The sequence below is a fragment of the Denticeps clupeoides genome, chromosome 7 (genome assembly GCF_900700375.1).
Source record: "Denticeps clupeoides chromosome 7, fDenClu1.1, whole genome shotgun sequence".
Lineage (NCBI taxonomy): Eukaryota > Metazoa > Chordata > Actinopteri > Clupeiformes > Denticipitidae > Denticeps > Denticeps clupeoides.
Window position 1 is genome coordinate 6,658,679 of NC_041713.1, and position 23,045 is coordinate 6,681,723.

At 44.9% G+C, this 23,045-nt stretch overlaps 5 protein-coding genes across 7 annotated transcripts; 2 read left to right on the plus strand and 3 right to left on the minus strand.

Annotated features, from left to right (window-relative positions):
- The first annotated feature begins 214 nt into the window (after positions 1-214).
- On the plus strand, positions 215-3,057 carry s1pr5a (sphingosine-1-phosphate receptor 5a). 2 transcript variants are annotated; one of them, XM_028986681.1, is made up of 2 exons: positions 215-293; positions 717-3,057. In XM_028986681.1, the coding sequence occupies exon 2, from the start codon at positions 980-982 to the stop codon at positions 2,168-2,170; it is 1,191 nt and encodes a 396-aa protein (XP_028842514.1). In that variant the 5' UTR covers positions 215-293; positions 717-979; the 3' UTR covers positions 2,171-3,057. The 2 variants fall into 2 exon arrangements, with proteins under 2 accessions (XP_028842514.1, XP_028842515.1); XM_028986682.1 differs by lacking the exon at positions 215-293 and adding an exon at positions 304-530.
- A 949-nt stretch (positions 3,058-4,006) lies between these two features.
- On the minus strand, positions 4,007-7,026 carry spc24 (SPC24 component of NDC80 kinetochore complex). The gene is made up of 6 exons (XM_028987430.1): positions 6,975-7,026; positions 6,582-6,734; positions 6,360-6,504; positions 4,661-4,765; positions 4,478-4,554; positions 4,007-4,389 (listed from the first exon to the last, which is right to left on the minus strand). Exons 2-6 carry the CDS (start codon positions 6,730-6,732, stop codon positions 4,280-4,282), a joined length of 588 nt encoding a protein of 195 aa, XP_028843263.1. The 5' UTR covers positions 6,733-6,734; positions 6,975-7,026; the 3' UTR covers positions 4,007-4,279.
- Positions 7,027-7,381: 355 nt separating this feature from the next.
- uqcrc2a (ubiquinol-cytochrome c reductase core protein 2a) lies at positions 7,382-11,768 on the minus strand. The gene is made up of 14 exons (XM_028986636.1): positions 11,648-11,768; positions 10,834-10,920; positions 10,593-10,742; positions 10,459-10,523; positions 10,310-10,366; positions 10,104-10,228; positions 9,926-10,023; positions 9,539-9,596; positions 9,341-9,436; positions 8,653-8,852; positions 8,387-8,467; positions 8,085-8,158; positions 7,847-8,000; positions 7,382-7,678 (listed from the first exon to the last, which is right to left on the minus strand). Exons 1-14 carry the CDS (start codon positions 11,678-11,680, stop codon positions 7,595-7,597), a joined length of 1,362 nt encoding a protein of 453 aa, XP_028842469.1. The 5' UTR covers positions 11,681-11,768; the 3' UTR covers positions 7,382-7,594.
- Positions 11,769-12,054: 286 nt separating this feature from the next.
- LOC114794827 (NHP2-like protein 1) lies at positions 12,055-13,436 on the plus strand. Its single transcript, XM_028987637.1, has 3 exons — positions 12,055-12,230; positions 12,597-12,717; positions 12,806-13,436. The coding sequence occupies exons 1-3, from the start codon at positions 12,228-12,230 to the stop codon at positions 13,066-13,068; spliced, it is 387 nt and encodes a 128-aa protein (XP_028843470.1). The 5' UTR covers positions 12,055-12,227; the 3' UTR covers positions 13,069-13,436.
- Positions 13,413-22,570, minus strand: LOC114794825 (kelch-like protein 20). 2 transcript variants are annotated; one of them, XM_028987635.1, is made up of 11 exons: positions 22,359-22,570; positions 21,981-22,266; positions 20,538-20,864; positions 20,314-20,457; positions 19,541-19,727; positions 18,687-18,833; positions 17,656-17,784; positions 17,087-17,263; positions 16,838-16,984; positions 16,573-16,738; positions 14,705-14,876 (listed from the first exon to the last, which is right to left on the minus strand). In XM_028987635.1, exons 2-11 carry the CDS (start codon positions 22,209-22,211, stop codon positions 14,705-14,707), a joined length of 1,827 nt encoding a protein of 608 aa, XP_028843468.1. In that variant the 5' UTR covers positions 22,212-22,266; positions 22,359-22,570. The 2 variants fall into 2 exon arrangements, with proteins under 2 accessions (XP_028843469.1, XP_028843468.1); XM_028987636.1 differs by having other exon boundaries at positions 13,413-14,876; positions 21,981-22,570.
- Between the last annotated feature and the right edge of the window lie 475 nt (positions 22,571-23,045).

A 23,045-nucleotide genomic window follows, 5' to 3' on the forward strand; every position in this document is an offset into this window, starting at 1 on the left:
ACCAACGTAAATGGTCATGAAAATAAAGAAAACACATTGTATAAGAAGGTGTGTCCAAACTTTTGGCCTGTACTGTATATAATAATAATTACAAATTTACAAATTACCAAAGAACTCGGCGGAAGGATTTTGCCGTTTAATAACGTCCAGCCCGACAGCAGGTCACACCTCCGGCGTTGGAGCGGGGCGTGGCGGGGCGTGGCGGGTCCAGCCCCCTTCTAACCAGCCTCGGCCCCGTCCCGGGACGGCCACAGTGCGTCGGTGCGCGCGCGCTGAGCGGCTGCGTCCTCGCGGTAAGTCAACTTTCGACCTCGGGCGCGCGCGCAGCCGTCAGTCTGTACGCGCGTGCTCGTTCGATGCCGTCACAGAGAACGACACACTCGTCCTTCTAGTAGGACAACTTTACTAGTCTACTCCATTCTAGTAGTCAGTGCGGCCGTAACGATCGTAACGCTTATCGGACCAATTAAACATTCGACATTTTTAGAAAACAGCAAAATCGGAATGAATATGAGTCAAGACCGAGGCATGTAATGTCATTTTCAGTACATTAAATTCGCATGTAGACGTCAGTTCTGCTTTTTTTTTTTATCATATAGTTTTTAAAAAAAATAATTTTTAATTCTAATCAATGCCACAATTTTTTAAAATATATATTATTGACATAGTCCTACATTTCTCTACTGCAGAAGTATTTATGCGTTTTTCTGTTACAGGGTGTCCTCTTGAGCTCACTGCAGACTGGCACTACTGAGATTCGAGAAGAAGAGGAATACTCCTTTTTAAGGACATCTGATATTTTTCAGATTTCAAAACCAAGCTGCTGATTGCCACACGTTGTCCCCATCCCATGAAGGATATGTTTTCAACGCTGGACTTAAAATATGGCATGCGAAAGGACTAGTTGGTAAAAGGATTCACTGCCGGAGCTTTCTTTTTTCGTATTGGGGCAGTAAAATTAAAGGTAAGAATTGTAAAGATGGAAGCGCAGCTGCACGCTGGCCACGCTGTAGCTGTACCAACGCCCGTTGGTGGTGGCTTCCTGCTCCAGATGTACAGTGAGTACCAAAGCAACACCGTCCTGGTGGCACATTACAACTACACGGGCAAGCTCAAGGAGAACAAGTACCGGGAGGGTCTGAAACCTGAGGCCATCATCTTCATCATCATCTGTCTGCTCATTGTGCTGGAGAACGCAATAGTGCTGGTGGCCATTTGGAAGAACAAGAAGTTCCACCTGCCCATGTACTACCTGCTGGGCAACCTGACACTGTCTGACCTACTGGCAGGCTTCACCTACATGGTGAACATCATCACGTCGGGGGCCAACACGCTCAGAATGACCCCGTTCCAGTGGTTTGTGAGGGAGGGAGGCGTCTTCATCACGCTGGCAGCCTCGGTCATCAGCCTCCTGGCCATCGCTATTGAGCGTCACGTCACCATGGTGAGGATGAAGCCCTACCAGGGGGCCAAGCGGAGCCGCATGTTCATGCTTATCGGCGCCAGCTGGGTCGTGTCGGTCCTGCTGGGTGTGTTGCCCATCATGGGCTGGAACTGCATGGGGCTGCTGGAGCAGTGCTCCACTGTGCTTCCGCTCTACGCCAAAAGCTACATCTTCTTCTGCGTCACCATCTTCACGGCCGTGCTGCTGTCCATCGTCGTGCTGTATGTGCGCATCTTCACGATCGTCAGGACCAACACACAGCGCATGGGCTTCGGCCCCCAGCGCAAGGGCCTGGCGCGCAAGTCCCAAAAGTACATGGCCCTTCTGAAGACGGTCACCATCGTGCTGGGCGTCTTCATCGCCTGCTGGATGCCGCTCTTCGCTCTGCTCCTCACAGACTTCTTCTGCCCTGCAGGGGGCTGCAAGGTGCTCTTCCGGGCCGACTACTTCCTGGGCGTGGCCATGATCAATTCGCTGCTCAACCCCATCATTTACACGCTGACCAGCAAGGACATGAGGCGGGCCATACTGCGGCTGCTCTGCCGCTATTGTCTCCTGACCAAGGACGGGCAGGTCAAGAAGATTGCAATGCCCTTCTTGGAGTGCAGCACCAGCAAAACCGAGGTGCCTTCCCACAGACTAGAGGGAGTGGAGACCACCCTTTCCTCAGGGAACATCACTCCGTCCACAATCAAAGCCATCTACCCCAGGATATGTAAGACCTGATGCCTTCCGTCACGTCTTGGACTAAGAACTGTTGTAATCCAAGGGATGAATTCCTGGGTGTGGGATATCATCTAGCCTCAAATCCGGAATATTACTTTCTGTTTCGGAGGAGTGGGGAAAATGCAAAGGGACAATTCAAGGTAGCCTCAGATTTGGACTCTCGTCCTTATCACTCAGAACTCAGCTTACCGGTTGACTGAACAAGCCCTTGAGTCACTGTGAAAGATGATTAGCTGTGAGCTTCTCCTACATGAGCAGTATGACGTGCACTTAAAACCCGAAGCCAGCGCCCCGGTTCAATTTAGCACGAAGCCCACCAGGGCGTTTCTGGGAATGCTGTTGGATACACTTCCTTTGAAGGCAAGGCTCGACGGGACAGTCAGAGAGCACAAGCACATACATCCGAAAATAGCAACTTTCCAGAGAGAGAAAAGAAAAGAAAAGGGGGAAAAAAACATGCCAGCAGATGTTGGAGTGGCTGGCCACAGATAGACATCTTGTGGTTCTGCAATGCTTTACTTACGTCACAAAAAGTGCCTCCACCCACATGTGAGGGGCCTTGGAAGATGCAGCGCTGTTCCTGTAAACTGTACTCTCAGAACCAAGAACGTGCCAGCTTTTTCGCCATTATACAGCTCGGCCTACCATCACCATTTCTGTGTTTGTTTGAGTGTGTGTGTGTTTCATGTAAAAGCAATAGTGTACATATATGTACAAATGAAAGATTTTTTTTATTATGTATATTATATTATAATGTAAGTCTGACTTCTTTTTTTTTGTAACATTATTTGTCATTGATATTACCAGGTTAAGTTATGATGCTTCTGTAGCATACTGTTGCATATGCACATTAATAATAAATAAAAAAAAAAGTTCATAATAAATTATTTTGTGTGGTCAGTCATTTTTTACTTGCAAGTCTTTCATACCGGGCGAATCACAAACACTCACTTACAGAGGACTGGGAACAGATGACTGTAATGATTTGTGTGTAAATTATGCATTTACACTGCCCATAAGTTTACTGTACATTGTACATAAGTTCAGAACTGCATCGGTAAAAATCTCAATTTAAGTAATTGCATCACAAAAATCTGGGGCTCTGAAGGCATTGAAAGCTTTAAAGTGGTAGAAACACCCGATTCTGTGAAATCATTGCAACTCTCTCCTAATATGAAAAGTATTGCTTATTTATTTTCATTTCAATTTGTTAGTGAAGGAAAAGCATTTTTAATTGTAGATTTCTAGAATGGTGAAATGGCATTTAAGATGTGAATGAATTCACCAGAATATACAATAAAACCTGAAGGACAGTGTTTCGCTTAACCAAGCTGCCTTAAGAATGTTTTCTTTAAAAAAAAATGCAGACAAAAGCAGTCTTGTGACAAAAATAACAAAACCAACAACCTAGTATCCAGTTACTGAGAGTCATATTACAGTCAAAACAACTGAACGTAATGTTGATGAAGCCTTTTCAAGTTCTTAAACTCTTTTATATGGGCACAATAACCTTAAAATTCAAACATAACATTAAGCAAAACTGAGCAAAAATCATGGACTTGAGGTATGTTGTTTAAAGCGTATCTAATGAAAATAATAGTAATTAATTTCAGAAAGACAGCTGTTATCTAGGTACATGCCAAAAAATTAAGGTTGGACACTTGCACCACTGCAGACGGGAAGCAATGCTGAATTTAATGTATTATTTCTCTTTCACATTCTTATTTCTTTAAAAGCAGCAAATTTTACACACACACTTATTTGACTTAAGATTTGTTAAAACGTTTTGCATCTTAGAGAAATAACTTCTTAATATCTGTGTTTATCTGCACCTAAAGTATTTGCACTGAAAATAATGAATAATAATTACACACATAGAGGGAAAACTAGTGGCAAACTATTTGATTATGTTATTGTGAGATCTTCCCAAAGACTGGAAATGTTTGTGCTTTTTGGATGAAAGCAATGCAAACAGTGACACCTTGTGTTTAGTTTTAGAAGCGCTACATCAGTTTTGTCAATTTTATTTAAACATTTTGAAACATCAAAAATTCCACTCAAAATAAAGCCAACATAAACACAAAACAAACATGACATTACAGAAAAGTTTTAGTTCCATTCCGTGCTAACGAGATCCCACAGTTTGTCGCTCACAGCGCAGGGAGATAGAACAGCCGTGTCAATGTTGATGGGGGTTGCCGCGTCCTTCCCATAGTGAACTGAAATATTTACCGCACTGGTGTAAATTATTCACACGTTACTCAATTTTCGGTTCTTCAAAATTGTTCAGAACTCAAGAAAACTTACCTCCTTTCAAAATGTGTGGTTCCGAATCAAGCTCCAGTTTAATCCTTGTGACCTTGTAATAGAGCTGTGCCAAGTAACTGCAGGATGGAGCAGAAACACAGACAAGATTTCAGAGGTTCAAAGATCCAGATTTCACAGAGATGGTCAGCCATCTTCAACGTGGCTCCCTGGTGTTCCTCTTACATGGCTGATGGGATGACCTCTGTTGTATCCTCATCCACTTCCTGCTGCAAAGTCTGGATCTCCTGGTCAGACTCACGAAGTCTTTCCAGCTCTCTCTGTAGAAATCTGGGGCAGTCAAGGAATATATGCTACATATGTTGCTGTATTATTTGGAATTATATCAATATTGACCTGATTTCTGCTACACAATCATTCAACTTACATGAACACTGTCTTTTTTTATATATACACTGCTCAAAAAATAAAGAGAACACAAAAATAAGACATCCTTGATCTGAATGAATGAAATATTCCAATTAAATACTTTTTTCTTTAAATCTGCTGAAAACAAAAATCACACAAAAATTAAATTTATCCTGATGAGGTGGGATCTCCTCCCAGACCTGGACTAAAGCATCCGCCAACACCTGGACAGTCTGGTCTGGGGAATGGTATCATTGTTTTACACGGACTGTTTTAACTGAAGTGCATTTCAAAGATTTAAGGAGGCACGATTTATTGGCAGAAAATAAATTTGCACACACATGCACTAAGACAAATTCTCTCTATCTATTTTGCACATAACATTGCACAAAGACAAACATTCTACCTACCTACCTCATCGGGATACAACTGGAAACTGTTTATTTATATATTCTTTTTACCATTTTGTACCTTTATACTTTTTTCTCTCTTTATTCTCAGATGGGCTATAGCAGGGGGTACACCCCTTTTTCCTTTTTTAATTAAAATAAATTGGCTAACGTATGTTTCATAGTTTTGATTGTTTCACAGAAAGATCAAAGCCAGTAACCCAAAAGTTTTAAGCTTTGATCTAATAAAAGTGTTTGAATAAAAACAGCCAATTGCTTGCTCATTTTAAGAGGATTTTCAAGTTGCATAACACACTATTGACAGAGTTGTTTAAAAACGCAAAAGTTGGAGTTATTCAATTACTCGATTAAAAAAAAAAAAAAAAGACAGAATACTCGATTCCAAAATTATTTGATAGTTGCAGCCCAGTGTGAATCTGCTTTCATCTGTGAAGAGCAAAGGGCACCAGTGGCAAATTTTCCAGTCTTGATGTTCTCTGGCAAATGTAAGCACAACCCCAACCTGTGGACGTCAGGCCCTCATACCACTGTCTTGGAGTCTGTTTGACCGTTTGAGCAGACACATGCACATTTGTGGTGGAGGAAGAGGTCCTGCTGCTGGGTTGTTGACTGATGTACTGGCCTGTCTCCTGGTAGCACCTCCATGCTCTGGACACTATGCTGACAGTCGCAGCAAACCTCGCATTGATGTGCCATCCTGGATGAGCTGCACTACCTGAGCTACCTTGTGTGGGTTGTAAACTCCGTCTCATGCTACCACTAGAGCGAAAGCTCCGCCATCCTTCAAAAGTGACCAACACATCAGCCATAAAGCATAGGAACTGAGAAGTGGTCTGTGGTCACCACCTGCAGAACCACACCACACCTCTAGCTAACTGCCTATAATTTCCACCTGTTGTCTATTCCAGTTCACAGAAGTGTTATTGATTTGGGAGTTCTATTGTACAAGTGCTCCATATATATATATATATATATATATATATATATATATATATATATATATATATATATATATATATTTGAGCAGTGTAGTCTCCCCACCTTACATTCAATGTGGTCCTCTAATGTGAACGTTCATTATAAAACAACACTCTGGGAAAGGATACTGGTGCTCCGAGTCCAGATTCTGACTTCTGGTCCTGTGCTTCTGTAGCTCTTGGTCCAGTTGGTTCAGCTCCTGGGACAACTGGCTCTTCTGGCCCTCAAGGTCCAGGAGCTTCTGACCAACCATTTCCTCCGACAGGGCAATGTCTTCACCGGAACAAGAAGGAACGGTTTCAAAGCAATGGTCTGCGGCTCGCAGGGAAGGGTTGCGCAGGGTTCTTTACCGTTCAAGAGCCGCGTCGTCGTTTCCTTCGTCTCCACGTGATGCGCGAAGAACTCCTGCAGCTTGTCGCGCAGCTTCGTCTCGGTCCTGCTGCTCTTGATGAAGTGGACGAGCGCGTCCGCGGACTCCTGCAGGTCGTGGAGGGACGCCATGTCTGAAATGAACCCAGCACACGCCGATGTACAGTAAGTTATCCCGTTTAAGCATTCACATTTCAATGGTCGTTGTTTACATAGATCCTATACACAGCCGTGTTTTAGCCAGTTAGCACACTGCTCATTACGGGAATCAAACGTTAAAAGAGGGCGTTTTATCGAATGCCCTTTAGTCAAAAGTTAAATTGTTCTCTTTTAAACGCCAAAAATTAATAATAATAATCGCGACGGCGTCTTACTTTTCAAACGTCTGAGAATCCCGCTTTCTTTCTTCTACTTCTGCTGTTATGTTGCTCCGCGGGAAGCCGGAGCGCCGCTGCCGCCACCTGCCGGCGGGAGTCGCTCAGTTCCGGACACAGCAGCTTGCGGTCCGTCGGGTTCAGACCACGGTCACGACAAAGCAAAACCAAGCACACCTGGGCCACAGCCTCTCAATTTTATTATAGCGCTCCACAGTTCCAGGGCAGCCACGTCAGCATTGCTGCCCCCCTAAAAGAGCACCATTGTATAGTTTATATTGCACGCAAACTCACTTAAAAAAGTCCTGTAAGCATTTCCCCCAGTTTCACATCAACACAAATTAGTTTCTAAATCTTACACAATAACTTAAGTCTCTCTGAATGCAGAACCACGACAAGAAAACTGCTTCTTTACATCAGACCATTTAATGAATTTACATCAGATATACAGTGGAAGAGAAACTGTTCTTTGCACACTTTAAGAGACAATCTTTACATGGCCGGTGACACTGTGTCGAACGCGATGGCAGTCGTGTGTGTGTGTGTGTGGTCAGGACCCCTTCTTGAGTAAGCAGCAAGGCAAAACCCAGCCGCAGTTACGCAAAATAAATATCTTCCTTTCACAACTCGTCCAAAAAGGGCGTGTTTGACAGGTGTCCGCTGCTTGCCATGGTCTTCTTGCCGCTCACAAATTTCTTTGCAGCCTGCGAATGAGGAAGCATTAAAAACACGCAAATCAACAACCATATCAAATGCAATACATTTTACATGTATTTACAAGTGAAACAAATAAACCACCACTTCGTACAAGTTTATGAGGGATGGATATTGCCCCCCCCCCCCCCCCCCCCTCCAGATATGCTTTCACTCACTTTGGCAACGTCACTGGCCGTCACTGAGTCAATGCCCTGGGTCACAGACTCCGGTGCAGCGTAGGTTCCGCTGGCCAGTGCCTGGTTGCCGAGCTCATCCAGCAAACTGTCAGTAGCCTCCAGGGACATCAGGTACTCTGCTTTCAGCTGGGTCCTTTCGCAATACACAAGTAAATTAATTAATAAAATAGTTCCCCACGTTCACAGACTGTCTGTGGATCTGATGCCGTGTCCTCACTTTGCCCTGATCAGATCCGCTTCCGAAACTCCATTAGCCACGGCGGCCACTTGATCCAGGGCGGCTCGGATCACCTGTATGCATATGAGAGCAATGTCACAAAGGTCCTCAACCTTATTCTTATATTGACTTTGATTCACAGGTCACAACACGCTTACAAGCTCACAATCAGGTAGCTGCATCTAGTGGTACTTCCTAATGACTGATAAGAAAGTGATTTCCTAATGATTCAAGTCTGAAAGCATACATTTCAATATTCTGTCTCAAAGCAGATGATTAACGCATCCTTCCATAAAACCCACCTCTGTAGCAGCATGGGCCTGTGAGATGGTGTACACCCCAAAAAGCCCAGAGTCGGAGTAGGCAGCGCTGAAGGCTGAGGCCTAGAGGAGAAGGAGAGACGTCAACTTCACCTAATGCCCTGCTTACGAACCAGAAGACCACAAAGTCCAAGGTTCAAACCCCACTTACTACCACTGTGTCCCTGATTAAGATACTTAACCCCGACTGTCCCTGAAACTACTGATTGTAAGTTGCTGTCTGCTACATCTTGTAATGTGTTACTTACATCAAATGGCTGCGTGGTTGCCTTGGCGATGCCCTGGCTGAGCTTGCTGGACACGCTGGAGCCCCGCTTGACATGTGGCCCAGCTCCCAGCACCCTTTGCAGCACGCTGAAGGCGTTGGCCTCGGCAGAGCCGCCCACTGCGGCTTCGCTCGCCACCAACACGTGTGCCAGGCTGCCACCGCTCTGCACCCGGAGCTCACCTGTTCACCACAGACAGGAGTCATAAATGTCACAAATTACTCACTTCCAACTAAGTCTACTGTTCATGTTTAAAAAAATGTCAAGCCCACCATTCTTAAGCCAGGTTAATATGAGTGAATAGAACAGAACTGAGGGCACCCTACAGAACTGTAGGGTGGTAGTAGCCTAGTGGGTAACACACTCGCCTATGAACCAGAAGACCCGGGTTCAAATCCCACTTACTACCATTGTGTCCCTGAGCAAGACACTTAACCCTAAGTTGCTCCAGGGGGGATTGTCCCTGTAACTACTGATTGTAAGTCGCTCTGGATAAGGGCGTCTGATAAATGCTGTAAATGTAAATGTAATGTAAATGGCACGGATTGCAAACATCTTCAGCAGAGCTACCGCAGTAGAATATTAAATAAACTACAGCACAGACCTTCTCAATTCAAACATTAATTAGATTTTCAATCATAAGTTGTTTGGATAAACGGTGAAGCCCCACCTCCACGGTACACAGCTTTGGTTCCTGGAGCCCCAGCACCTCCATGGCTGCTGAAGAACTGCTCACCCATCTGCTTCAGAGCAGAATGACTTACACCTAAAAACAAACTCAAAATGTCACACCTTGAAACCCGTTCTAAACTAAATATTACATGCAACAAAAAAAAAAAAAAAAAAAACCTAAAAACTTCCAACTCACCCAGCCCCACCAGCGCCATTCGGGAAGAAGTAAAATTGTTGGCAACAAAGGCCTGCAGCTGTAAATATGAAAAACGTACATGTGTTGAATTGAAATGTGAAGTGACTGTCATTATGAAACACAGCGACACAGCAAAATGTGTCCTCTGCATTTAACCATCACCCTTGGTGAGCAGTGGGCAGCCATGACAGGTGCCCGGGGAGCAGTGTGTGGGAACGGTGCTTTTGCTCAGTGGCACCTTTTCGGCAACATTTCGATTTGGGTCCGTTTCCTTACCCATTTGGCCACCACTGCCCCAAAGAGACCTTTGGATCTCAAACTCTGGTACTGTGGGCAATTAACTGTTTTAACAAAAAAAAATTTAAGCCGTTCATTTAATTTCCTTACCTGTTCAGAAGAAATGCGACCGATCATGTGGTCATCACAGTAAAGGGAATTGGAGAGAGCGTTCTTATAAGCTGCTTCGTGTAACTTCTCCACAACACCTAAACACCAAAACCGGATGCAGGTGAATTGAAAATCTCCCTCCCCGCACACAACCCAGCACTCCTGAACCTGGACTCACCAATCTGAGGTGTCTGGCTGGCCAGAGCCTTGTCCAACTTAACCCGGGGTGTCAGGTCTGACACTTCCCAGGGCCTGAACTCAGGGGCAGTGGTCACATTGACGAGGTACTCCATCACTGCGTGACTAACAGCAACAAAGCAATGCCAAATCTGCATTAACTGAAAGAATGTTCAGATCTGAAGTAGAGACTCGTACGGTACTCACAAGTCATCTCTCAAGCAGTCTACAGTGTAAACCATATTTTCCCTTGAAGATGTTGCGCTGCAGTCCAAAAGAAAATAATAATAATAAAAGAGGACGGCAAATACATTTGCAAGAGGCTCAAGTGAAGGACGTGTTCGGGGCAAACTGACCTGAGGCTGCCGCCCAAGGCCTCGACCCCGCGACAAATCCTGAAGGCAGACACTCCCTTTGTGGTCTGCAGGGTAAGCGCACTTCTATCAGACGCCTGATGTGCTGAAGCATGCTACACGAGGCGACAACTCACCAGGCTGGCAGCTAACCGCAGCAGGTGAGTCACACCAAGGTTGTCCGGAGTCTCGTAGCGACTCCCGGCTTTAACGAACAGGCCCACTTTGGACATGGGGGAGTAGTTCTCCAAGGAGGCAACCACCAGACCACTCGCCAGCTTGGAGACCTGGAGAGGGAGCGAATGTGAAACAGCGTCATCACAAATAAATAAATCAAATACAACAAAACCCCATCAGCGCAACCAACAGCGTTGATACCTGAACATCCTGGGGCGAGAGCACCGGCGCTGGAGGAGCCCGGCGGGAACTTACGGGCAACGGCTGGGCCAGGGAGTAACATCGGCTCTGTGGGCAGAAAACATACAAGTTGGGATGCAAAGATTATCCGGACAACTTGAAAAGCCCCATCTTAAAAATGTGATTTAAGTAAAAAACAGGGCTGCTACGGGCACATGGCGATGACAATATATTGTGCACTACGTTTATATAATTTCTGCAGCAGGAAATGAGAACATTTTACTCGTGTGAAACACCATGTCAATACACTCGCATTATAGAATGGCAGTAATTAACTAATTTAAAAAAAATGAAAAATGTATAATGCCATATGGATTTTCTGATTACAAAGCCCAGTTCCAATTCTGACATAAAATAAACGGTGGTAAAGAAAAAAAAAAAAAAAACAGAGAAAGTTAGAGAGGGAGAGAAAGAGAGAGAGAGAAAGAGGGAGAGAGAGAGCCTGGTAAGAAACGATACTGTGACCTTCAGTGTGTTGAAATATGGCCATTCGCGGGCCAGCGGATAGTTGACGTCTTAACGTCACTCGAGGATGTCGTAAATTAAAATAAACCTCATATTGCAAGTCTTGGTATTAAAACGTATAAACACATAATAAATAAACACGGGATTAAATTGAAGATGGCATGCAAGACACCGGTTAACTGGTTAGCCGCTTGGTGGCTAACAAGGATGGGGGTTTAAGAAAACAGCTTAACGTACAATTCGAGACGAGAATTGCAGAGAGGTGTACAGAGGGAAAACACAAACGCAAGAAGCAAGTACGAAAACGCACAGAGATTTGATTAAACCTCCGGATGGACTTCATGGCTCCGGTTCTCTCTCCTTCAGGAGGTGCGGAAAGGCAGATATGGCCGACCGGGCGTCCTACCCACACGCCACCGCTGCTCGGGGTTGCCAAAGTAGCACAAGATACTTCCAGTTATCCGAAAATAGCCTATTTCATTTGAGTTTTTTTTAAACACCAATCGATCATATGTTAATTTCAAATTATCAAATGTTAACACATTTTTTTTGGTTTAGGAATAGAAAATATTTTGCTATCTTACGTGCAGCCCGAAATGCATGTTCTTGTTAGACGTCTTAAATAACCCGGGTATGTGAAGCAGACCTGGCAACCCTTAACACCCTGCCCAGTGTAAAATGTCGCACGTAATGTCGTCACCAGCCTACGTCATTTTCCCACCGCGCTCTGAACGTTCAGCACACGCCGCGTGTCGCAGTGCTAGTTGCTTAAACGCCTCCACGGTTCTTCTCGGTGCGAATTGCATCGCGCGTCTGTCCTCCGTGAAGCAAAACGCCGAGGGGACCGATCAGCTCGGAGTTCCGCGAATCCGCAGATCAGCCCGCCAGACATGGTACGCCGGCCGTCCTCCGTGCGCGCCCGGCGGCGAATGCTAACGCGGCAGACCCGGCGCTGCTCGCTACCGCTTTCGCTGCGCGACTCGATCGCGCCCGGACGCGTCTTTAAAATAGTTTTCGTCCCAACGGTGATTTTATTTAAAAGGCATCGTTAAGGAATTTTCTCCTGTTTACTAGGACTAGTAGCGCTAGTTAGCTGTTGCTGACGCCAAGTGGTACGCTACCCACGTGTTGATGGCGAGGCTTCCTTCGTCTGTAGTGTTGTTGTGTTAGTCTTCTCTTTGAAGTAACTTTCAACCCGTGTTTTGCGTTTTTTTTTTTTTTTTTATATGAGTGCGCTGATCCGTATTTTCTTACTTCAGACCGACCCAGAAGTTAACCCGAAAGCTTACCCGCTGGCCGACGCAACGTTGACCAAAACGATCCTGGATCTCGTGCAACAAGCTTCAAACTACAAGCAGTTGAGAAAGGGGGCTAATGAAGGTTTGTTCGTATGTTAGAAATGTTGACTAAAAAGTGAAAAGAGCAGTCTAGTTTAGCACTAATTTAACGTGCCGTTTTCTTTTCACAGCCACCAAAACCCTGAATCGAGGGATTGCGGAGTTCATAGTGATGGCTGCAGATGCTGAACCCCTGGAGATCATTCTCCATCTGCCTTTGCTGTGCGAAGACAAGAATGTACCTTATGTGTTCGTTCGCTCTAAACAGGCCCTCGGTCGAGCCTGTGGAGTCTCCCGGCCTGTGATCGCGACCTCGGTCACCATCAAGGAGGGTTCTCAGCTCAGACCACAGATTCAGTCTGTGCAGATGGCTATTGAGAGACTGCTGGTCTGATCTGAGTTTTGGGGGTCACTGTGCGTTCTTAGGACCAGCATTATCAGTTAACCTTTCCCTGAAGGTTCTGCAATATATTTCCTTTAAAGTCTTTATGACGATGTTCATGTTTCACATCGACTTTCATCATGTCCATGCCCTGATTGAGTTTTTGGTAGTTTTGGTATTTCTTTGCTAGTAAAGATCCCAGATCCAATTTATGTTTGCAGTTCCTTAAAAAAAATTCTAATATTCATTTCCTGTTTCGGTTTTTACTGAATTAAGTAAATGTATACTGAGATATGCATAGGTTATTGGACATCGGATGTTGACATTGTTTTTGTACTGTATTTTTATTTGGAAGGCATAAAACATTTTTTTAAACTTCACTTATGGCTTAACTCATACATTATTTTACTTCCCTCAGAGCTATTATTCCTGCAAGGTTATGGATTTACATTTAAAATATTAGGTTGATTATGGCATATTTTATTGTTGGAACAGTGAGGGAATTTAAAGGTGGTTAGTGTAATTGGTGACTGGATTAGAATTTGTGTTAAACTGGAGCACAAATACAGATTAAACATTAACAAAATATGCATCAGCCTTCCTACTGTTCACAGATTGTACAGTAAGTCTTTGTGTTGTATTTAACATGAAATCAGTACGCCACTTCCTAGAAATGTCATTTCAGGTGTTATTTGAAGGTGATTCTACTGGGGTGAAATATGAAAGGAATTCGATAGACTGCAAGATGCCAGTTTACAATCACTGTGCTTTTAAGGTTTCACAGAAGTGAAAATCTGGATTTTTTTTTTAAACTACTACAATTGAAGTAAAGATACCTGGCAGTTGACATTCTGCTCACAATACAGGTAAATAGTTTTGAGGTTGGGATGTTGAACTCAGAACAGTGACAGTCCACCACCACACACCCAAAGAAAAACCAGTCACCATTACGCTGACAAGAAGCTCGTGTAGCGGAAAATAACGTCATTACATACGTACAGCACAATAACTAATAAATAGAAAAATACAAAGAAAATAATGTACAAACCACATCACGCTTGCACAATTCTTAGTGGCACAACTACGCATTTGCAGTAACACGTTACGCAGTGACTACATGAAAACCCTGGCAATGTACGTTCACATTAGTACTGAATTGTTGAAATTTTTGGACGAAAACATTAACGTCTACAAGCACACACACATACATACGAAAAAAAAAAAACTACATTGCACACAGGTTAGTCTTGACCACAGATATCCACTTGTCAGGATTTCCTTTCAAGTCCACTGCGTTTGAAGCGCTTCACTACACATTATTTGATTTTTCTCCCCCTAATTCTCAGGACAGGTGCACTGAAGAAAAGAAGTGCCTGAGGCGACCAATGTGTGGAAAGCTATGTTCACAAGCGCATTGGTGACAGATCACAGCGAATAATAAGGACTGGCCGAGTTTCCATGGAGGCTGGAATGGGCCACCATGTGAAAACCCGCTTCTTCAGACTCTTCCGGGAGGGTCTGTGAGTGCGTTCTAGATCTCAGAAGACCCTCAGCAACGCCACGACTTCCTGGCACACCGCTGCCGGTGCTTGGTGTGTCTGGCAAGCTGGGACCAGGCAGAAGCTCTCAGTATGCCGCTCCATCGGCTTCAGTCCACCGGAAACTCAGTTTCGGAGGCGGTGTCGGGGCGGCTGCCCCCCAAGCTGTCTTTCCGGACCTGCAGCGACACGCAGCTCAGCCAGCTCCGGCTGGTGGGCATCTCGCCCACAATCTCCCAGCTGTCCGTCTCGTCTGAGTACCGCTCTATGGTGTCATGGTACCTGCCGGAAAGTCAACAAACAAAGATGTGTTAATGGCAAAAGACCAGAGAGGTATTAACATATCAGACCATGGATTAGACTATGATCTATATCCAGAACCCTGGCCGTCAATGAAACAAATCCTCAAACATCAAATTATATGGATCATCACTGACACCCCTGCCCAAAAAAAAATGTTTGCATATATGAGCATGAAAGGACATTCAAAAGAAATCTTATTGTGATGTTTAAATATCTCCAAAATCCCCTCAAGCACTCAACCTTTCAAGAAATAAGCTCTCCAAGAAAAACATGAAGGACAGACTGATATGTACTTTAAAGTACAGGGATAAGTTTTAAAAGCCAGGGCTTGTTGGCTCTCTTTTCTGCCAGATAGCAAAAACACGTGGTTAAACTCTGCTTATTTATTCTGAACACATACAGAATATTGCTCTATTCCATTCCCAAAGACCTTGTTTGCCGTGCCTTATTCTCCCTTAAGTAAAGTGAAGTGATTGTCACATGAGATACACAGCAGCACAGCACACGGTGCACACAGTGAAATTTGTCCTCTGCATTTAACTCATCACCCTGAGTGAGCAGTGGGCAGCCATGACAGGCGCCCGGGGAGCAGTGTGTGGGGACGTTGCTTTGCTCAGTGGCACCTCAGTGGCACCGTGACAGATTGGGATTCGGCTGGCAACCTTCTGACTACGGGGCCGCTTCCTTAACCGCTAGGCCACCACTGCCCTCTACATACGTACAGAATACTGACCCCCAACCCGAATTAATCCCAATTTAACATTCCTGGTTATAATGGTCACAAGAACGCCTTGAAATGTGTCTACCTCATGACAAAAAAACAAAAACATGTATTATTTCCTGATTTTATCGTGTCAAGAAATTGCTGTGACTAGCTAATTAAGCTAAATGTACAACATAACATCTAGTAAGTCTGCATATTTCCAAATATTTCCTATGCAATTATTTACACTAATGATTTTACATTCAATACTTCAGATTTTTGGTAGATAAGCTAAAGAAACCAGACGTTTCTGTTAATCCTCAACTCACCGTTTCAGTCATAGACTACAAACATGCATCGTCATTCACCGTATGTCTGTGTTCATTATGCAAAACGTTCGTTCTGTGAGGCGTCCGTTAAGCGGGGTACCACTGAAGTGAGGTGAAAGTGAAGTGATTGCCATTGTGAAACACTGCAGCACAGCACACAGTGACACGACAAAATGTGTCACCCTTGGTGAGCAGTGGGCAGCCATGACAGGCGCCCGGGGAGCAGTGTGCGGGGACACTTTGCTCAGTGGCACCTCGGCGGGTCGGGATTCTGATTACGGGGCCACTTCCTTAACCGCTAGGCCACCACTGGCCGGCTTGTACTTAAGTTGCAATTCAGTGAAACTGACATTGGTCCTAGACATTATCAGATGATTAAACATGAAACTATTTGGCACTTTATATGGAGTTTTACTCTGGCTTGGGTGGTAAATGCACAGTCAGGTGATGTGTTATGATTAGCGAAATGGAAGCTGAAGCGATAAAACTGGTAGTCTGAGGTGTGGAAAAAAACTTTGACAATGAAAAAATTACGTAACGTATAAATGACTCATAACGCATGAAGCATTTTATTACCGGTTTATTAGGGGAAGTTATTGATTATAAATCCCCCAGAATGTAAGGATCTTAAAAAGGTTCCCACCTGTCCCAGCCTTCCTCTCCACCCAGGACGTAGATTCGCCCATCTACCACAGCCACGCCTGGCCGATAGCGGCGCTCCTTCATGGGTGCGCACATTGTCCACTTGTTGGTCTTTGGGTCGTAGCACTCGACTTTGTCAGTGTTCTCGGTGGACGCGTGCCAACCACCTGAATGTGAAGCACCGCACAGTGGGGCATGAAGGACTTTGCTTTAAAGTTATTGGGGGCGGGACAATATGTCAAGTTGAAGATGAAAGATTACGGTACCTATGACGTAAATCTTGCCCTTCAAAGTGCAGGCAGCTGACCCTGAACGGGCAATCTGCATGGGGGCAACCTCGGTCCAGGTGCAAGTTTTGGGGTTGTATACCTGAGCCAAGTCTGTTCCATCACCATCTTCTAGAACCGCCCCACCTAATATTGAGACCAAAGAATGAATGAATAAATGAATGGAGAAATATCTGGACAATTTATTGTTTTTAAAAAGCAGTACGTCCAAATATCTAAATGAAAGACCTGTGACATAAAGCAGACCGTCCAGGGCTACGACAGCAGGGCTTGTGACAGCCATCTTCACAGACTCCATGAACTGCCAGCTGTTGGTGTGTGGGTTGTAGCACTCGACCGAGTCCAGCCGGGAACGACCCTCCCAGCCCCCCACCGCAAACACATAACCGTCCAACATGACCAAACCTGTTGTGAAAGTAGACCTTTTATCACAATTCAACTGCATTGGTGTGAAGTCTTCCTGTACAGATCACTCAAAGCACCAGACCAAGAACATTTACATTTACGGCATTTATCAGACGCCCTTATCCAGAGCGACTTACAATCAGTAGTTACAGGGGGACAGTCCCCCTGGAGCATTTTAGGGTTAAGTGTCTTGCTCAGGGACACAATGGTAGTAAGCGGGATTTGAACCTGGGTCTTCTGGTTCATAGGAGAGTGTGTTACCCACTAGCCTACAACCACCCATAGAACACGTCTAAGAACACCCAAGAACACGTCTAACATGGCCTTCTTCCAAAACTAAAGTAGAATGGCCATTTATAAATAAATTGGTTACATTTTCATCCAAATCTCACCTAGCTCTGAGCGGGCAACATTCATGGGGGCCATCTCAAGCCAGGAGTCAAAGCAGGGGTCGTAGCGCCACATCTCTCGACTCGCTGAACCATCCGGAAACTCTCCTCCAGCCAAGTACAGCATGGACCCTGAGTCAAGGTGGAGAATAGAAATTCTTACATCGCCAGAGAGCAGTTGCATCAGAACTACAAGGCCCATGCCACAGTTAAGATGCGAGCAACCATGTACGCAAAAATGCAGATTTTAATAATAGGACAAAATAATAGGATGATTCACTATGTCATCCATGGGACATTTTGACAAAAACAAGTTACTTTATTCCCATAACTACTTGTCAGAACTATGAACAAGTGTAACATTGTCATGCTTTACTACAGGGTAGTTCAATATAAAGTTATGACAAAAGCCATACAAGCAGTCTCAAAACTTGCCATGTGATGTGCGGGTCACAGAAAACTAGTCTCACTTATTAAAGCAAAATTCCACAATAAAGTTCAGTGAACTCTACAAGCATTTACACAAAACTAGTGATAGCCAGTACGAAGAGTTAAAATGTGCATTATATGGATATTTTAAGCCTGATGCACTTTTCAATATAACATATATAAACTGAAATTTGAATAGCTGTGTTATGATAATTTGCTTTGAATTTAATTGAAATTAGTGAAAATGTCATATTGCAAGGAATAATGTGTTTCATATGTCTGCAAAACCTTTTTTATTTTCCAGAGAATTGCTCAGTAGAATTGAACCACAATATCTTTCTCCTTCCAAGTCCTGAGCCAATCAGATACATACCCAACAGTTATGCAACTACGGTGGTGCCCAAAGTAGCCGCAATCATCCCAAACATTATCCTCCTTTTTGTCAATGGGCTCCATTATTGAGAGCTTGTTCATCTTTCTCTAACTGAATGATGGCAGATCCATAAACCGTTCAGAGTGCATGACATCTGTCTTAAAAGCAAAGATGCTTTGGACCTTTGTCCTTCATATTGGAGTGGGCTGCAGTTCCGGGGTTCACTTCTCACCTGAAACGACCAGACCATGCTTGCTGACAGCAAAGGGCAGGCAGGCTAGGCTTTTCCATTGGCTAGTTATGGGGTCGAAGCTCTCCACACTGCGCAGTACAACTTTGTCGTCCTCCCCTCCCACGGTCACAATCACCTCTGCGGTGCCTAAAAGACAGATCCATTTCTGAAGAAGGACAATGGCCTTCTTCCAATGCACCACCTTGGGGTTGCAGGAAGTCATATTGCATGTTTGCATAGTTTAGGTGAAGTGATTGTCAACCTTATTGAAAATATTATCTTCTGAGATTATTCAAGATTAATACTAGTTCCTGTCTATGGTCCTGCAATGGCTAGAAATAGTGATAAGTGTAAAGAGTGCTTACCTCCCATTTCACACCCCAGCCCTAAAAAAGTAACTCCACCATAACTCGACTATCATGGATTCTAAACGTGTGAAGCATTGCCGTTGCTCGGTGATTGGATGTAAAAATGAGCACAAAGTTCAGTCATAATTAAATTTTTTGGGCGAAAATCCCAACACAACCTCCAGTCTGCGACAAACATTGTGGTTGGTGAATGGTGCTGATGAGGTAATGTTCTGTGAATGCCTGCTCACATCTATAGGCCGCTCTCCTCCTCATTAGCATTTAAAGCCACAGAAGCAAAAACCTCATAGGAAATTTTATTGTGGGACTGGCAACAAAAGCGGCTGTAATTCTGGCAGAATTCTGAGTATCAGGGGACTACTAAGACCAAAACATTCATGTCAGGGGACCTTTAATCATATTTGGGGAGGTCCCAACAAGCTCATATGCTCATATTTGCAGCATAACAGCTCAAATGAGCAAATTTGTAACCACAGGCTCTTGTACCTGTTGAGCGCCGTGGTCGAGCTCTGGGGCCGTACAGCTCTCCACGGCGGTCTTGCAGCAAAAGGTAGTCCTTAGCCTCTGAGATGAGCTTCTGGCACTTGAGGGATTCCTTCACCACATCTAAGGACTCAATCACGTCGTGGATGTAGTAGGGGCTTATGAGGGGCAGCCTGACGTGCTCCAGCACCTACAATCATAAAACCAGCAATGCATGGGTGGGTTTGACACTAGCCTATGAAATCAGAAGACCATTGTTCTTTTTTCACATTCAAACCCCACTTACTACCATTGTGTCCCTGAGTAAGATGCTGAAGTTGCACCAGGGGGACTGCCACTGTAACTACTGATTTTAAGGTGCTCTTGACAAGGGCATCTAATGAGTGTCGTAAAAAGTACATGTAATGCAACCACAGTAAACTATCCGAGCCAGCTGCTTTTCAGGAGTTACTGTACATTCGATGTCAAAAAACTAATTATGGAACTAATTCAAAATGTGAATTGGTAATAATCTCAGACAGATATAAAGATAAATCAAATCAAACAACCTGGGGTATGTACAGCATATTAAAAAAATTCTCCGACAGCTGAGCTCTCAGTCTGAATGAATTGCACTGATCAGTCTGGATTTCAAGGCTAAGCTATTTAAAACCACTGCACTTTGAGGTTCAGAGCTAAGATTCAAACTAAGCTGAGCTCTCGCTTGAAGCATATGTAAACATTCATCAACACAAACTCTGTTGCTCAGGAGATGAGCGACAGTGGGTGTCTCTCACCTTCTCAAAGCTCTGCCTCCGGGAGGCGCTCTTCTCCAGCCACAACATGGCAGCCTCGAACACGGTCTCCTCCTTTGGCACATTCAGATGGTCGCTAGAGATGATCTCAGTCAGTTTGTCGGCACATAGGGAAAGGAACTCTTCCTGACAGAGATACAAAGACCGCATTCACTTAAACAGCGAACCACTGAGTTTACACACAGGTCGCGCGTTCTTCATCCCACCTGCTGACAGACGGTGCTAAAGTGCTGCTGGATGTACTCCATGCTGCGCCGCTCCAGCTCGTGACAGGAGTGGGCCTCGGCGAAGCAGTGAATGCCCACGCAGTTCATCTCGTCCATCTGTCGCTCCATGAAGCGGCAGCAGGCCTCACGAACCGCCATGACGTCCAGAAGGTTGGCAGCTGCCAGCAGCGCCTGGACGTTGGCCTTGGAGATGACGACCTCGGCCGTATAGGCATAGCTCACCAGCATACCGATCATCTGGGGCTCCACGCCATTGATGGCTACACGCTCCTGTCGGGACTCCATGAGGTCGGTAGAGAACATGGCCTGCAACAGGGTGCATCATGTCTAGCTGCAGTTTATATTTAATCAATCGTTCAAATACCAGAAATGTTCTTATCAAACTCAAATGCAACAGATCTTCTTAAAAAATGTTTAGAAATTCAAACAAGACATATATACACAGGCACACACACACCATATTCATCTTCCCCATGGAAAAAAACGAAATGGACTATCTAAAGGTAAAACAAATGTGAATGTGATAATCATTTCATTAGATTTGAGAAAAATGATCCCCTACAAGCAAAAAACAACTGGATATCAGAGTCTCTTTCTCGACACATTTTTGCAATAAATGGAAAGTCAGTGTTTTAACATTGTTCATTTTTTTGTTCCAGTAAAGGTCATTACACTTGGGTCATTAGGTCAAAGGTCATTCTTCTGCTTCGCCGTTCAAAGGGTGGCAGCTCTGGAATTTGTCCCCTTATGTAGTCATATGCACCAAACATTGTTGTTTGTGAATGGTATTAATGATGTCAATTCCGTTAATGCCCCCTTAACTTGTATTGGTCGCTCTCCTCCTCGTCTCGCCTCTCTCCTCATTAGCATTTAAAGCAACAGACACCAAAACGGCGCGTCCTGGGGAAATGTCATTGTGGGACTGGCTGAAAGTGACTGTAATTCTGCACCATGGCTGCATTTCGAAAAGAGACTTCAGACACAATATTAGGGGACCAACAAGACCGATATAAAAGCAAAGCACCGTCCCCTCACACTGCTCCCCGGGCGCCTGTCATGGCTGCCCACTGCTCAACAAGGGTGATGGATTAAAAGCAGAGGACACATTTCGTTGTGTCACTGTGTGCTGTGCTGCAGTGTTTCACAATCACTTAACTTCACTTTCACTTTAAAAGCAAAACAAAAACTTAATGTCAGGGGACCTTCCAGAAAATCGCTTGCAGCTTACATCACATGTTTATTGTACTTGTACAGTAACAATAAAGCATTTTAGTATCTCGATCTTTCGACGGAACAGGGTGCAGAGTCTATTTCCACGAGGAATTAAAGGCGCCTGCATGCATTCTTAATCACGTCGTCGCTTCAATAGCGTGTGGAGCTGTGCGCTTGTGTCCCACTGGACGTCAGCGGCAGGGTCTTTACCTGAAAGTAGGAACTGAAGGAGGCCAGCACGATGCGGTGACAGGGGAACTCCTGTCCCCCGCAGCACAGCGTGACGTCGCAGAAGGCATTATTCAGGCGCAGGCTGTTCAGTCCCTCCAGCACCTTGTTGGGGTGCCGGGACTCCACGAACACGTAGACCTCGCTGTCCAGGGACGCATCCAGATTCGGACACGGGGGCTGCGGGGCCGCAACCGCCGCGTTCACGGCCATGTCCACCCGCTGTCTTCGCACCTCGCGGGTCAACCAACCACAGACCGAGACCGTTCTGGTCGTGAGAAACCTTTTCAGTCCCCTCTCCGGGCGTCACGGGACGACGCGAAACGTCCGAACACGGGTGGGCGCAGGAGACATATTTACCGTTCACAGGCGACACATGATCCCCCGGCTTTTCCTCCCGACGGTCGCGGACGTCGCCGCCGCTCGCCTCGGCCGGCACATAAAAACACACCGACTCGGGCGTCACCTGTTCCGCATAGTTGCTTCAGCGGCACTCGCCGGATTCTGCAGGTCTCGACCTCAAGTTGTTTTCGGGGAGTCGTGACGGCATGTCCTCTTCACCGCTACGTCCACTGGGCAGCGCCCACGGCAACAGGCGCTATGTCGCCACCTAGTGGAACTCCACACACACGCCTACAGTAATGGCTTAACTCGATTCTCCACCACACTTGTCCGGTTTGAAAAGACAAGAAATATGTATTTTATGACAATTAATGTTATTAACACATGAGAGGAATGAATCGTGAATGTAACTACTTTGCATCAAGAAGATACTCATTAAAATATTTTCTGTACATCTAATGTTCTTCAAATATTTTAGCATAGAATCTATCCTATGCACTGGTCCATTCGACTTTTTTATGCAACAGTTTTTAAAAAATAATAGTTGCATTCTGTGTAAATGCTTTAGACACAAATTTACACTCCACACCCGTGCATGAATACAAAAGGCTTTTGTGTGGCTAGCAGAGTGTTGACCCATCACATAATTTGTTGGCTGGTTCCTGCAAAATCCCCCAGGAGGGTGCTACTGTATGTTATTTCTCA

What these genes read in the sequence shown, in the direction of transcription:
- LOC114794827 (XM_028987637.1), top strand. An exon ending in GAGAAAGGGGGCTAATGAAG is followed by an intron (nt 12,718 to 12,805) that starts GTTTGTTCGTAT and finishes TTCTTTTCACAG; the next exon opens with CCACCAAAACCCTGAATCGA.
- LOC114794825 (XM_028987636.1), bottom strand. Translation starts at nt 22,211, where the DNA reads ATGGCCGTGAACGCGGCGGTTGCGGCCCCGCAGCCCCCGTGTCCGAAT. An exon ending in TTAGCACCGTCTGTCAGCAG is followed by an intron (nt 20,458 to 20,537) that starts GTGGGATGAAGA and finishes TATCTCTGTCAG; the next exon opens with GAAGAGTTCCTTTCCCTATG. An exon ending in GGAGGCAGAGCTTTGAGAAG is followed by an intron (nt 19,728 to 20,313) that starts GTGAGAGACACC and finishes TTATGATTGTAG; the next exon opens with GTGCTGGAGCACGTCAGGCT.
- spc24 (XM_028987430.1), bottom strand. Translation starts at nt 6,732, where the DNA reads ATGGCGTCCCTCCACGACCTGCAGGAGTCCGCGGACGCGCTCGTCCAC. An exon ending in GACGACGCGGCTCTTGAACG is followed by an intron (nt 6,505 to 6,581) that starts GTAAAGAACCCT and finishes GTTCCGGTGAAG; the next exon opens with ACATTGCCCTGTCGGAGGAA. An exon ending in AATCTGGACTCGGAGCACCA is followed by an intron (nt 4,766 to 6,359) that starts GTATCCTTTCCC and finishes TGACTGCCCCAG; the next exon opens with ATTTCTACAGAGAGAGCTGG.
- uqcrc2a (XM_028986636.1), bottom strand. Translation starts at nt 11,680, where the DNA reads ATGAAGTCCATCCGGAGGTTTAATCAAATCTCT. An exon ending in TCTCGCCCCAGGATGTTCAG is followed by an intron (nt 10,743 to 10,833) that starts GTATCAACGCTG and finishes CTCCCTCTCCAG; the next exon opens with GTCTCCAAGCTGGCGAGTGG. An exon ending in GCGGATCTGATCAGGGCAAA is followed by an intron (nt 8,001 to 8,084) that starts GTGAGGACACGG and finishes GTATTGCGAAAG; the next exon opens with GACCCAGCTGAAAGCAGAGT.
- s1pr5a (XM_028986681.1), top strand. Translation starts at nt 980, where the DNA reads ATGGAAGCGCAGCTGCACGCTGGCCACGCTGTAGCTGTACCAACGCCC.